At 43.7% G+C, this 15119-nt stretch overlaps 1 protein-coding gene across 6 annotated transcripts in view; it reads right to left on the reverse strand.

The window, feature by feature from the left end:
- MEGF6 (multiple EGF like domains 6) overlaps positions 1–15119 on the reverse strand; it is a 255996-nt gene that overhangs the window by 66615 nt on the left and 174262 nt on the right. For all 6 annotated transcript variants that reach the window (XM_037881096.2, XM_037881095.2, XM_037881094.2 and 3 more), the window contains one exon: positions 7021–7143. In XM_037881096.2, coding sequence (XP_037737024.1) covers positions 7021–7143 — 123 coding nt within the window. The remainder of the gene's footprint in view (positions 1–7020; positions 7144–15119) is intronic.

The raw sequence follows: 15119 nt of genomic DNA on the forward strand, positions 1-15119 counted from the left end.
CAACCATATGTGACTAAAAGTGTATCTGCTGGTCTTTATCCTTGTCTCTTTCACTCAGTCACATAGTTCCTCTACCTTCAGGTACCCCTGGCCTTGCAGACTTTCATTTATGCAGGAGAAATTTTCTCTTCCCATATGGTGCTAGAACTGGGGAAGGGTTTGTAAAAGAAGAAAACTGAAGAATAAATTAAGGTTATTGTTAAGTGAGGCCTCAGGTCTGTTCTGCTACAGGCTACACACTTTCCTACAGCCCTCAAAGAGCCAGCCCTGTAATACTTGTCAAGAATGTTGGTTTAATAAAAACCATGTGATTTCAAAGATCAAGTCATAGCAAAGCCTCTGACTTTGCAGGGTAAATATTTATCTAGACTGAGCACTGGCGGAGTGAACCACTTTCATGTACTTGCAAAAACACCACAAAAAGCAGGCACATGTTCAAGGACCAGGGATTATTGCAAAGTGACCCACTGAGTGAAGACTGGCTTGATTGCTTGCATTTTCCAGACTTCACTATGTTATCAGTCTAAGTATCAGAGTGTGGTGAAGGAACAGGAAGCCTCTGCACAGTTCCCTGGAACATACTTTGCCTAATGAATAAATCTTAGGAGAAAGAGTGCCCCTTGGCTGCCTCATGTTCACAATGCGGGGTACTTTCTATGGGTTGGTTTTTTTAATTGATGGCTTGGACTATCGTATGTTTAAGTAACTTCTACAAACTCAAAACACCTCTCAACACTGCAGCTCACTGGCTGTTCGTGACTATTAAAGTGCAGTCAGCGACTGGATAGGATACAGCTACTGGTACCAAAAAAACCACAACACAAAGTTGATGGGGTAGAAACCATCCACCAAGAAACAAACATAGGAATAGAGACACTCATCTGGCATAAGCATTCATGGCAGGAGCCAAACGGAGGCCTAGGAGGGAAGGGAAGGCAGAGTCACAAACACAACCCCCACTTACTACGCGTGGAAATACACCCAGCTTTTCTATTCCATTCTGAGCTTTGATTAAACTCCCCTCTTATCAACTTTGATCCTAGTGAACAAATGGTTTCAGATGTTATTATAGAGTTAAAATGAGAGTATTGTACTTTATTCTATCATGAAAGTGTGTAAGGACAAAAATCATCAATCCTAAAATGGGAATGCTGTATCTTTATAGCTGTTCCGGTGGTGGTATTTTTTAGAAACATTAATTTATTAATTATATAGTGTGGAGGTTCTACAAGCTGTCTATTCATATTATAGGTCATATTCTAGTTGTACTTTGTCACAGAGGTGCAGGCATGCTGGAATAATGCCAGGTCCTGCCAGCCCTGCGCTCCAGAGATTTTAGAAGCTGCCCCAATACCTCCCATAATGGGGGGTCAGGTTTAATGATTGGAGACACCTTAATTCTAGTAGATGAGCTCCAGTACCATGCATCTTACTGCTAATCCCTCCTGGGAAGTTTAATGCAGAACAGTTTTGCAGCCTGCATAGGCCTGATTGGATTCCCACTGGAATTTTTTTGCATAGATGTTCCATACAAGTAGTAAAGTTTCCATATAGAAAAAAAGCAAGAAGGTTCATGGAACTCCATGGAAAATCAGTTTTAGTTAACTGGATGTTCCAGTTAATGATAATCATCCCTCATGTTTTCTTTTGGTTTTGGGGGCCTTTGTGACTGACAGGTTAATGCTTCCAAATGGGAGGGTTCACTTTTCACTCTGTAGTATGCTTCATTAAATGAGTAAGAAGAAACAGCAACACTTTAGGATTTAATTCCCATTCTGTGACCTAACAAATTGCACATTTACACATGTAACAGCAGCATATACATACAAATGGATGGTTATTGGTTCAAGTGGTTACAGCAATGGACTGGGAGACACTGGCTTCTTGTCTCTGTCTGCCATCACTTTGCCACTGGATTTTTCCCATGCAACACGACACTCCATGAACTGCCAATTTAAATGGATGCGTCCCTGACAACATTAGAAATATCATGATGTGGTTGGTACATTTGCGGGTGGGATTTTGGGGTGCACAGTTGTGGATACGGTGGGTAGCATGGGAGGAAGAGTAAGTTAATAAATGTTGTACATAGGATATATGTAATGGTGCAGTGTGGCATAAAAGATTTATGACCTGATTTGGGGTTGGCCACATCAGTCATGACTGGCATACGCACACACAAGTTCTCTCTCTTAGACATTTTTTTAAGCAGTCTTTGGCCTGACAAGTCTCAGAATCCCCTACACCCAGGAATTTGTTCCACTTATGCAAATATTCACTCAAAAATTTGCAAAAATGGCAAATAGACAGCATCCCAAAGGAAAAGTGAATTCAAAACAGCAGCAGCAAGAGCAAGAAGGCTGACACCAACCTCAAGTATCAGGGGGTAGCCATGTTAGTCTGTATCCACAAAAACAACAGGGAGTCCGGTGGTACCTTAAAGACTAACAGATTTATTTGGGCATAAGCTTTCCTGGGTAAAAAACCCACTTTTTCAGATGCAATCTTCAGATCCATGCAAGGCTGAGCTCACCAGCCAGCAGGGGGAGCCAAGGAGAGAACTGTTAGAAGAAAATGGCCTGGAAACCAACCATCTGCTGGCTACCATGTCTGAAATACTACATATGCTCAGGTTTCAGAGTAGCAGCCGTGTTAGTCTGTATCTGCAAGAAGAAAAGGAGGACTTGTGGCACCTTAGCTACAGCTCACTTCATCAGATGTGCTCAGAAGGTGATGCCTGGATCTGTAGCAGCCAAGTGGCTGCATGACTGGACTCAGAGGAAAAGGTAGATGGGGAACTTATTTCACAGCACAGTTCCACCGCTAGATTCCTAGTGCTGCAGATCCAGCATGGTGCCACTGTTCTAAACACTGTTCTTTGTAGCTGCTGGGACAAGAGTGACCCTTTTACTGTGTGCCTGAATATTACTGCAGTGGGTTTCTCAGAATCAAGCCCTGAATAAGGAGCCATTCTTAATGTGGTTTGAAGACTCTACTGGCCCTCCAGAGCAAAGCCGCTGCACACTTCCCTGCTTCAGGGAAAGGCTATTTTACAATAAGATTAATTATCTCTGAAAACTCCTCAATACAAACCTTTACATCTTCTGTTTAAAACCCGTCTCCTCATTCCTAGTGCATTCCTGAGCTAGCAGCAGGCTGACCTTCAGTGCTGACCCTCCTTCCCCTATCCCATGAAATGAAAGTTGATCTCTGGCAGGGGGAAGTACTCAAAAACCCCAGGCATCAGTAAAAACTGGGGTCCACCGGAAAAGCTCAACCCCTTTACTGCCCTTACAAATGTGGCCTTTTGTGTTTCGAGGGTGTTGATTCTCTCCCCCACTGTCTCTTTAGTGGCGATATATGACACAGGGAGCACTTTATGCTGAGCAGGGAAAACCCTTGAGTGCTGTGCACATGCAGGGAAACTCAAGCTCTCTGCATTTAAATTACAGATACACATGTGTAAAGTCTCCTATAAAATAGAAGAATGACAGAATTACATGGGGTACAGTCTTGGGGCCTTTTTCATTTCCAACAGATCATCCAAGATTTTTTAATTCACTGAGAATGTGGACTCAGCTCTTAGTCCCTGACTGGGCACCATTCTGCTCACGTTAACAGTCCACAGAAGAGAAGTCCTGCGTGTAGTTTATGCACAGTTGGGAGCAATATATCCTGTTTACTGCAGAGTGTGCTCTGAAATGCAAAAAACAGGGATGAGAGAAAAGCCAGCACCAACAGCTAGGATCTAGGTTTGAAAACCATATTGAACTAGGAATTGGATTGGATTACTGAAGCCAAATATATGGCACCTTTTAAAGATTTCAGAGCATTAGAGAAGGAGAAACGTTTCTTTAACTTTTGAAGAACTCTTTAAAAATCTCTACAAATGTTTCACAAAACGTCTAAAACATTTTGGAAAAGATATAGCGAAAACTATGAAACTCCCTATTTCTCTGGCTCCTCTCATGCTACTGCAAATTTAATGCCATAACTCCAGTCTTCTAGCAAACCACACAATTAATTCCAGAATATGGATAGCAACTTTTGAGGTATTCCACGAGTGTGGAACTCAGAGTGTGGAACTCAGAGTGCATGCATGTTATATGCAACTAAAAATGCACCTTGTTCTCTGGGGTTCTTAACCAGAGGCTTGTCTTTCTTTGATTAAATCCTAGGACCATTAAACTAAGAAAAGGAAAAGACTGGAAAGACAGAAAGACAGAAAGAAAGAAAAGACCCAACTAGTTCTATCTGACCGAGAAATGGGTCCTCAATTTTTAAAAGTATAAACCAATTCAGAATAAACTAGGGATGCAATATAGAATGTTAGAAAGCACTTCTTGTGCTAACTTGTTTCCCTATTTACCGTAGCAGGCGGATAAAGGCTGATCGCAGGATGCGATAAAGTCTTATTTTTCTTGAAGAGCAACACAGAATTCCAACATATGTTTCTGGTTTTAGATCAACTGTAGTTTTATGGAGAAGTTTTCTTTTCTCTCCCAAACAACAGACGGCACCAGAACCCAGGAGACCTGCTGCTGCTGCGAAATACGCTGGCTGGCCTCACTGCCACACGGACAGGAGCTAGCAGGGGAAAACAATCCAAAAGCAACTGATTTTCCCTTTTGCAAAGAGAATCAAAACAGAGTGAATGTTGTGCTTGTTTGTTTGACAGCCCTCCTGGATGCTGACGCGCCACACTTTCTGGGTCTGGGCTGCATCTGGAAGCGGAAGAGCCAGATTACCGCAAAGCAGGTTGTTTTTGCAAAATTTCCAAACCGAAGGAAGTATCTGAAGTCTCACTAGAAAGCCTATTCTGTGGACATTGCCAACCCCGTTTTGTACTCCCGAGACATTCAGCAAAGAGTAGAACCTGCAAACTCTTTGAGGTTCTCCCATCGCTTTTTTAGATCACATCAGATATGAAACCAATAAGACCCTCAGTAGCTGTATTTTAACCATATTCAGTTAAACTTTCACCCTTTCCACTAACTCTCATCTCTCTGATAAAAATTATGGTTTAATTGGTCCTACGTGTGTAGATAATTTGAGCCAAATCCCTCAAACCTGACTTCATCCTTAAGCAGGGAAAGCTCTCATTGACTTCAGTGGGAGCTTTGCCTGAGACAGTCAGAACTGCAGGATTTCATCCTATAATTTCCCCAAAAGATGGGATATGAATCAAATGCAGCCCAAAAGCCGCACCCGTGAATGGAGGAAGGCACCTCAGATTGTTTCCTTGGCACAACACTATCCCCTCATGTCCAGGAACTTACTCCTCCTTGCCAAGAACTCATTAATCCTTGGCTCAGGAAAACTTACCATAACAGGGAGCACAAAAGCTCCAATACTTCCCACATATTCTAACTTGATAATATCAAGAGAGAAAATTAAGACCCTAAATCAAGGATGGATCTTCTATGATGTGCTGCTGTATAATTAATTTGTTACTAGTTTAAAAAATTGATTCACTCACGCAAAGAGATTTGCTTTTCTCAAAATATGACTAGTCCCTTTTTCATTTTTCAAAACTTTTTTGGTCCTAGGCTTCCTCCCATTAGCTAAGAAGTACACTGATGCATGCTATGAACTCCATCTTCAAAACATTCATAACATATGCAAAATGCAGGAAGGTGGGCTTGTCTATACACAGTACAACGAGACAGTCACCTCCCTGCCATCAGTTCAAAGCCCATGTTGGACCAAAGTCATTGCCATCTACAGTCTGATCTGTGGGTCTAATTCCTAGCGGATAACTGTCCACATAAACTGGCGCCCTGCTGGCACTCAGCACAGAGGCCAAAGACTGAATGAGCCATGGGGATCAAACACCTTTCTTGTCCCAACAGGTGGTCACCTTACATCAGCAATGTCTGGCTAATAATTGGGAACCCCTACAAAGATGTTGTGAGGCTTTGAGATCCTCGTGGAAAGCTTTGGAATATTGTTAGTATACAGATATAAGGCATGTTCGTTTCTAGCGAGCAAAAGGTACAACATACAGTCAATGTAAGAAAGCATCTTACTGAACGTCTTATGAAATACTGCCTGATAGACCATGGCTCTGCCTGAGTACAACAGGTTTCCTTTTTCTTTCTCTAAAACGCTTTCTCCACTGCCAGCTGGATTCATCAGCATCCCAAGCACAAACGGGCCTGCAACTCACAAACGCCTTCTCACTGCACTTGACTTGGCTCCCACATCTTTAGACTGTTTACTAATATTTGGTTTTGGATTAGACATCCTTCAGAACAGATTACTGTACGTAATGACTGAGGTCAGCCTCAAACCCAAGAAGGGCACACATGGAGCTAATCTTGTTGGTTCTGAGGTTAATAGGGCCACAATGATAGCATTAATGAAAACCCTTGCTGTTTTTCGCCTTCCTCTGTACCATGGGGCATGGGTCACTTGCTGGAGGATTCTCTGCACCTTGAAGTCTTTAAACCATGATTTAAGGATTTCAATAGCTCAGACATAGGTGAGAGGTTTATTGCAGGAGTGGGTGGGTGAGATTCTGTGGCCTGCATTGTGCAGGAGGTCAGACTAGATGATCAGAATGGTCCCTTCTGACCTTAGTATCTGTGAGTCTATGCTTATTAGCCTCATTCGACACATCTACGCTACAACAGTGCATTCCATGAAGCAATAGGCAAATCAACTCAGATAAAATAAGGACTAACCTGAACCTTTTACCCAAATTAACTTAACAAGAAACCTTGATGTTTGGGGAAGGGTTGGTTTGAGATTCAAAACAGTAAATTTTTTGGTTGGTTGGTTTTGAAAATGTTATGCCTCATAGCCAATGGACCAGAAGCAGAAAAACCTATAAGAAACACTATAAGAAATCAGCAATTGATTTCTGTCCTCTCAACATGTCACTGCCTTGCATGGACAATGGAAGCAAGAGGGGTGGGCAGAAGGAAACCATGTTTGTGTTCCATGCAATGCTGCACGGGGGGATAAAAGGGATAAGGAGAATTAGATGCTCTCAAAAGAACAAAAGCCTCCACTTACCAATGCAGGTCCTGCCATCAGTGTGCAGGCGAAAGCCTGGCTTGCACTCACAGTAATAGGATCCCAGGGTGTTCACACATCTGTGCTGGCAGCCCCCGTTGTGAACCTGGCACTCATCAACATCTGCAGATGGGAAGACGAAGAGAAACATTCAGTAACGTGGGCATGAAAGTAGCTAACCTTAGCATTTCTCCTGGTTGTTCACGGACTCCAGAGCTGAGGAATGGATGAAGGACAGGAGGGGAGAGTGCCATATCATCAGGTTTAACCATTCAGGACATTGTGAAAATCACAAGGACAGACATGCAAAGAGCACCAATGTAGATCACGAGTCATTCAAAGTAAACCACCCTTCAGACTTGACTCTGCAACAGTGCCGCCCCCACTTTGAGATCAGTTACTCCGTGCAACTTTCAGACATCTGAATGTACTCTCAGGATAAAGCGAGTAGAGATGGACTGAACTAAACTACTGGAATACTCCAGGGGGAAATCCCATTTCTGAGGCCTAAGATCTGTACATACTCTAAATCAGGGGTGGCTCTTCAGAGGTTAATATGCAGCTCCTTGCATAGGCACTGACTCTGAGGCTGGAGCTACAGGTGCTAACTTTCCAGCGTGCTGTGGGGTGCTCACTGCTCAACCCCTTGCTCTGCCCCAGGTCCTGCCACCACTCCACCCCTTCCCCCAAGGCCCCTGCCCCTTAGCGCGAGCCTGCCATGCCCTCGCTCCTCCCCCATCCCCACCAGAGCCTCCTGCGCACCGCAAAACAGCTGATTGCAGCGGGCGGGAGGCATGGGGAGGCACTGATTGGCAGGGCTGCCGGTGGGTGGGAGGCGCTGGAGGCCGGTAGCAGATGGGGGGCCACTGACATATGACTGTGGCTCTTTGGCAATGTTCACTGGTAAATTCTGGCTCCTTCTCAGGTTCAGGTTGGCCACCCCTGCTCTAAATCATCCTTGTTCTCACTCTGAACAGGCTGGGTTGTCCCATTTGCTATATACATATTAAATTATTTATAATAATGACAAGAGTAAACATCTAACATTTACAGACTATAGCCAAAAAGTATACCTTAAAGCAGCAAGTTTTAAATCTCTAGATTCCCTGCATTTATGGGTTGGGATCCTAGCAGAGTTCATAGAATATCAGGGTTGGAAGGGACCTCAAGAGGTCATCTAGTCCAACCCTCTGCTCAAAGCAGGACCAACCCCCAATTTTTGCCCCAGATCCCTAAATGGCCCCCTCAAGGATTGAACTCACAACCCTGGGTTTAGCAGCCAATGCTCAAACCACTGAGCTATCCCTCGCCCAAGGGTTGACTCAGCCCTTCATCTTTCTGTGCCAGAGAGACCAGATCCCATGCAATTTACTTTGTAATAAAGACAGGGCTCGCTGAAGAACACCTTGAACAGAGGTCCTCCCTTCTCTGTATGGACACTAAAGCTCAACTTTGCCAAAGCCTGCATGCAACATCTGATGCATATACACAAGTTGTAGATTTGCCAATACCAGCCTGACTTGCTTGGGTGCATGGGTTGTCATGCAGATAAGTCAAGTGTGCACAAGCTGTGCATAAAAATTTTGAAAATTTAGGCCATCATAAAAGTAGGGATTTGTCCATATTATGTTGGCCAACATTCCCTCTCCCTCCCTGCATTATCTGCATGGCTGCAGCTCAGAGCCCAAGAGGTGTTGTATGTATATATTGTGGGAAATACTTTCACCCTGAAGCATACCAAAGAATGCATATGAATATTAAATGTTATTACTATTGAGCTCGTTCCTCCCAATTTTTTCCAAAGCACTTAAATTTCACAAACTACAGGTCTCACTTTACCTGTTGTTGCCATACAGCTAACCCTGGGGTGGAAGGTAACAGATATTTAACCTGTGCTCAGTAATTCTACATGATATTAAAGGCCAGAAAGTAAAGAAAACTATCCTATCCCACTGAAATTGTGAATAATGGACTTGTATGAGGATTTTTTCATAATACAATGACATCTGTTTAAGGTCAACTTCACCCCACATATGAAACTCTGAAATGTGTGTTGCAATTTTCTTGTCTGTCCTTTCTAGTTCCTTCTACTGCACAGGTATCCATGGTATCCTGGCTTTCACACCAAAACAAACTTGGACAAACTGAGGCAGAACTTTCTACAAAGAGAAACACATTTGGCCAGCATTCATCTGTGTTTCCATTTCCATAATTGAAACTATCTGGGCTTGAATAAAAGCCATTCTCCTTGCCAGAACAATCTTAATTTTTTCCTCCAAACAATGAGCATTCTTTCAAGGGTTCAAATGTTAACCAATCCATTATTTCTTGGGCACACATCCTATCCCACCTCATATTTAAGGCTATGAAAAAGTAGACGTTTTGTGTTTAAAAACAAGAAATTCACTCCTGTTCCACAATGACTAAGTCACACACAGTTGTCCTTAAATACTGTAGAAACAAGGAAGATAACGACCCCGGGAGCTTCATGCTATCCAATGCTATCTCAGCTAGACATACACTGAAAGTAATTGCAGGATTCAGAGACACAGGATTCCTTAGGTGAAGAGCAGTTTGTGTTTGTGAAAGTTATATATTTGCTAATTAACTGATCTTCTCACACATACATATATACACATACTAAGCTATAGATCCATACAGAGAAATCACAAGTCTGGATTTCATTTTTCTTCTGTTTTTGATTCCCCTCTTCCCTTCCTACTAAGAGGCTGAAAGTCATATTAGTCCAATGTAATTGGAATAGTAAAGCAGGAACACCATTCTCTTCCGTAAAAAGAAAAGGAGGACTTGTGGCACCTTAGAGACTAACAAATTTATTTGAGCATAAGCTTTCGTGAGCTACAGCTCACTTCATCGGATGCATTCAGTGGAAAATACAGTGGGGAGTTTTATATACACACAGAACATGAAAAAATGGGTGTTAAAATACACACTGTAACAAGAGTGATCAGGTAAGGTGAGCTATTACCAGCAGGAGGGGGGAGGAGACAGATCTTTTGTAGTGATAATCAAGGTGGGCCATGTCCAGCAGTTGAAAAGAACGTCTCAGGAACAGTGGGGCGGGGGGGGAATAAACATGGGGAAATAGTTTTACTTTGTGTAATGACCCATCCACTCCCAGTCTTTATTTAAGCCTAAGTTAATTGTATCCAGTTTGCAAATTAATTCCAATTCAGCAGTCTCTCGTTGGAGTCTGTTTTTGAAGGTTTTTTTTGTTGAAGAATTGCCACTTTTAGGTCTGTAATCTAGTGATCAAAGAGATTGAAGTGTTCTCTGACTGGTTTTTGAATATTATAATTCTTGACGTCTGATTTGTGTCCATTTATTCCCCTCTTCCCTTCTTACTAAGAGGCTGAAAGTCATACTAGTCCAATGTAATTGGAATAGTATAGCAGGAACACCATTCTCTTCTGCGTTAGAAACAGTTGGCTTCTTGGCTGAGAGACTAAACCAGTATACACTGTTATCATTCAGTTTCTTTTCCATTGCTCCAACACTCCTTTCATCACTGTATCGAGGCCCTAAGAAATGAGCCCAGAAATGTTTCTATCAGATTGCAACTGAAATTTGAAAACGACAATGGAAAAGAAAGGCTAGTATAATTAAATGCCCTTCTCTCCTGTCTGTAACAGGAAACAACAATAATCTTAGGAGACTATTGAAAATGTGAGACCTTTTGTTAAATCACTTGTTATTCTAATCTGTAATAATAGGTTCTCAAATCAAAACAAATTCTTCCTTTAGGTAGAGTGGCCTTTCTGTAGTGACACTATTGCATGGTATACGGGTGACCACAAAGAAGAGAATTACAGCAGCCAAGAACTCAGGATGCAGGCAGGAGCAAGATTTTCAATAGAAGAGTGGTTAAGATAGTATCAGGTGACAGAACACAGGGAAAAGCCATTTGGAAATATACAGAAGAGCAGCAACTACAGTGTAGCTGGCACCACTGAACTGAACAACAAGGAAGAGGAGTTACTTTAGCATGGTGCATCACAAGACATGAGTTTCACAGCACAGAGTACAACTACGGATAACTCTCCCCTGCAAGCACCTTCATTGCCCTCATGCCAGCAACACACTGAACAACAGAGGTAACTTGACTCAGAGTAGCAGCCGTGTTTCTCTGTATCCGCAAAAAGGAGGACTGGTGGCACCTTAGAGACTAACAAATTTATTGTTATACCAAATATGAGGCTGCACGTCCTCTTCTTCAGACCAGTTGAGTGGGAGGAGGAGGACAAACAATACTCCTACCATACAGAGTCTAAAACAAACAAACTTAAAAGAAAAGGTCAGATCTTGACAACTGGCCAAAGCCAGGACCATGGCTCATAAACACTCGGTCCAAGGAGAGTCAGGCTGGCTCTTAGGAACACAGGCATGTGCTGTTCTAGTTTACGCAGGTGGCTTTGGGTTCGTTTAGGGAGACAAACAGGAGTGGCGTGTGTCGTTAAACCACAATTACAGCCCCTCTGTCGGGAAACATCACACTCAGAGATTTGTAGTTCAATCTAATTTGAACATGGATTTGCTTCTAGCAGAGCCAACATGCTTTCCCTACTGCACAGACAGCTCACAGAGTATGGGCTCTTCAAAGCCTCTCTTCTTCCTGGCCTCTGACACCCAGCCCTCCCTCTAGTAAGCCTGTCAAACCCACCCTCCTCTCTCAGCCTGAGCCTCCCCGTTCTTAGTCAGTCTCCCAGGAGCTTTTAAAACGAATATGTGATGAAATAAACAAAACAGTTAAGGCAGGAATCGAATTTCTGTGCACTAGACTTATGGACTTGGGAGGTTTCCAGGGTACAGGATTTACAGTACGCAAGGGGGGGGAAGCATTCCTGAGAGTCCTGCTGTGCTGGCCAACGCACTGCCGTGGAGATCCCCTGCCGGATTTACTCTGCAACAGCTACCGTATCGTACCCCACGCTGCACAGCGAGCAGCAGCAGAGGGAGCGATTCATGGTGGATACATAAAAGTACAGTGGGGCAGACGTTACCAGCCCAGCACATAGGTCAAGCCACCAGCAGAGCGATATGTCCTGGCTGCGTGATGAACAAATACATGTCAGCACTGATTGTTACTAACAACACTGAGAAACAACTCCTCCGTTAATCATTCTAGGGTATTTCCCGTAACTGCTTGTGCCTTTGCATGTAAGCCATTTGCAGGAGCTTGTCCCAGCACACACTTGAATCGTATTTGGAATCCCCTCTACCTGCCTGCATTAGGAGCTGCCAGTCCTAACTGTTTTCATTCCTTTCTTGCCCTCTACTGATTGTTTCAACAGCTGTGACTGTGCAAGGGATCTCATAAGTCTTCATCCTTTCTTTGAAAAATGAGACAAAATAACCCTGGAAGGACAGCGTGCTTCCTAAAACCACAAAAAGAACCTGGTTTGTGCTCCTATGGCTTGGTTACAGAGTACAATAGAAACGCTGACATTTCCTTTCAGCACCTTTCACCCGGGGGCTTCAAAGCACCTGAAAAATGTTAATAAACTATGCAGCACCACACATGTGGCCAAGGTCCCTGTCATTAGTCAGTGGTGGGCCTAAGGCCCAGAGAGGTTGAGTGACTTGGCTAAAGTCACAGAGCCGTCAGTGACAATGCCATGGGTAAACATGAAGAGCCCTGACTGCCTAGCCCTCCTCCAACCTCTAAATCACACTCCCCTCCCAGAGTCAGGAAAAGAACCCAGGAGTCCTGACTTCTAGTCTCCAGCTCAAATGGCCAGATAACACTTTCCTCACGGCTCCTACCACATACCGATTTTCTATTAATATCTTTATATGAATGAGACACACCATGCTGCAGGCTGTGGATTAAAAAAAATCACTTTCTCTATTAAGAGCTAGTTATTCTCATTAACTCCCAGGAGAAATGTCCATTTCAACAGACACTGTTGACTGAGCGGTGCCCTCTTTCAGGGGGAAGGAGGCATTTTTAAAAAAATAAATAGAGTGGTACCTTTTAAAGTAAAAACAATTACAAAATTCTGATGTGAAATCTTAGCTCCAATTGGTACCCTGTGGTGAAAGCCTAAAGTGCCTGCCAAGCCAACCTAGCTCCAGTTAAAACACCTTCCTTCCTAAGTCTTTGCGAGACTTAGCTTCTACAGGGTCCCAAAGCCTGTGATGTATTTACTCTATATGCAGGCTGGATAAATCAGTTTGTTATCTGGAAGGCCTAGCAACAAAACAAAACCATGCTTGCAGCATGGGATCTGAGAACGACACCTTACTCCCATAGTCCATAGTGGCCGAAGGCATTGCAGAGATAACACCAGGGAGGGATGGGGTACCTTGCCTTGATGTCAAAGTGACCTTCTGATGTAGAAGCTGTGCTGATGAGCTCCATAGAAGGCAGAGTCCAAACTCTTTTGCCAGAAGATCAAGTCCTTTGCATGGAGAATGAGGGGGAAAGGGAGAAACTCCCTGATCCCCCAAATGAATTAAATATAAATTACACAGAAAAACCTACAGAAAATCCAACAGTTGCCAACCTGTTATTTGTGCCTGTTTCCACTGGCTACAATGACTGGAAGGAGAGGGATCTGGCAAACACATTCCTGCTCATGTGGTCAAGGGGCAATATGAGCACAGGCTGGAATTATTAATTAATTATTAATTATTAATTGATTGATTATTAATTATAAGAAAATTTTCTCCATCTCACCCATTATTTTAGTGCTTAGCTTGAAGGCCACTGTCCAACTAGCAGAGAGGAAACTAGCAAAGTAAAGAAACATTCTACAGTCACCAGCTTCAGTACAGACCCAGCTGGCACGGTTCAAAAACTTGAAGTGTCTTATCCACCTCCAGTGAAAATCTAGAGGACACTTGAACACTTTCCCTGGTTCGAGGCAGCTGTAGAGTCTCAGAAGACCATTAAGGTGGAATAAGCTCTCACTGATGAAGACAAGGCTGAGAAAAGAGAGGATCTGGCTGAAAGAAGGTTCATTTACTTCTGGTTTTCTGTATGCACCTTTATTATCACTGTTAATTATGAGTTATTTATGGGAGTTTCCCTTCCTTTCGAGCCCAGCTTCTGCCTGTGACACTGCATTTTGGGGACTGAGATGTCACAGAAGGAGTGAGATTACTTCACTGCAGTAACACATTGACAGACAGGGGATAAGCTGAAGGAGGAAAAACAATTAACACACCAACAGTCAAATTTGGTGGCTCTTGGTCCAGCTGCTAATCGACAGGCGTTCTCAAAATAAAAACGACTGTCACAATGGGTACTAAACTGGCACCCTCACTAGCACTCTTAAGAGCGGAACCAAAGACTGAGTGGTTTTGGATACTGATCTAATCTACATACCCACAGGTGGTCCTGCCAGGTGCAGGGTGATGCCATGTTGGGGCATCTTGGCCTGAAGTTGGCCATGTCATTCCCGTTCTGTGGACAAACGGCAGTTCTCAGTCCCCAGGCTGTCCATCCAGCGCCTGCCACCAGCACTGAATTGAACATCCTCTCCCTCTCTCACATACATAAGGAGCTTCGATGATAAGCTCCAGTGGCAACAGGGATTGAAGGGAAAGACGCCATGGGGCCAGACTCTTTGTTCTGCGACAGGCTATTGGTGCTGCTCCACCAGAACCATGAACCCTGAAGAACCAGCCCCCGGGGAGTTAACAGGTGCACAGGAAATCCCTGGGTGGTACAGAGCTCACCTAGAGGCCCTACACTATGTCACTCCCACCCCCAAGCATAGGGGGTACGATCAGAATGGCGCTGTGACCCCTGGCTGCAAGGGGCCATAGACATCTGGGTGCAAGCTCCAATAATCTCAGGGCTACTACCAAACCACCCCCCTTCCAACCCTTATCCTCACCAGCATAAAAGTGTCTTAAATCCACCTTGCTCTCCCTCCCTGTGCTGAGTTCGGCTGGAATGAAGGATCAGGCCCTTGGTGTTCTACTTCCCTTATGGCAACAATTTTACCCAATGAGCCCTGATACCCCTATAGAGAGACAAGGTGGGTGAGGGAATATCTTTTATTGGACCAACTTCTGCTGTAAGAGAGACAAGCTAAAGAAGAGCTCTGTGTGGCTCGAAAGCTTCTCTC

Source organism: Chelonia mydas, chromosome 18 (genome assembly GCF_015237465.2).
Source record: "Chelonia mydas isolate rCheMyd1 chromosome 18, rCheMyd1.pri.v2, whole genome shotgun sequence".
Taxonomy (NCBI): Eukaryota; Metazoa; Chordata; order Testudines; family Cheloniidae; genus Chelonia; species Chelonia mydas.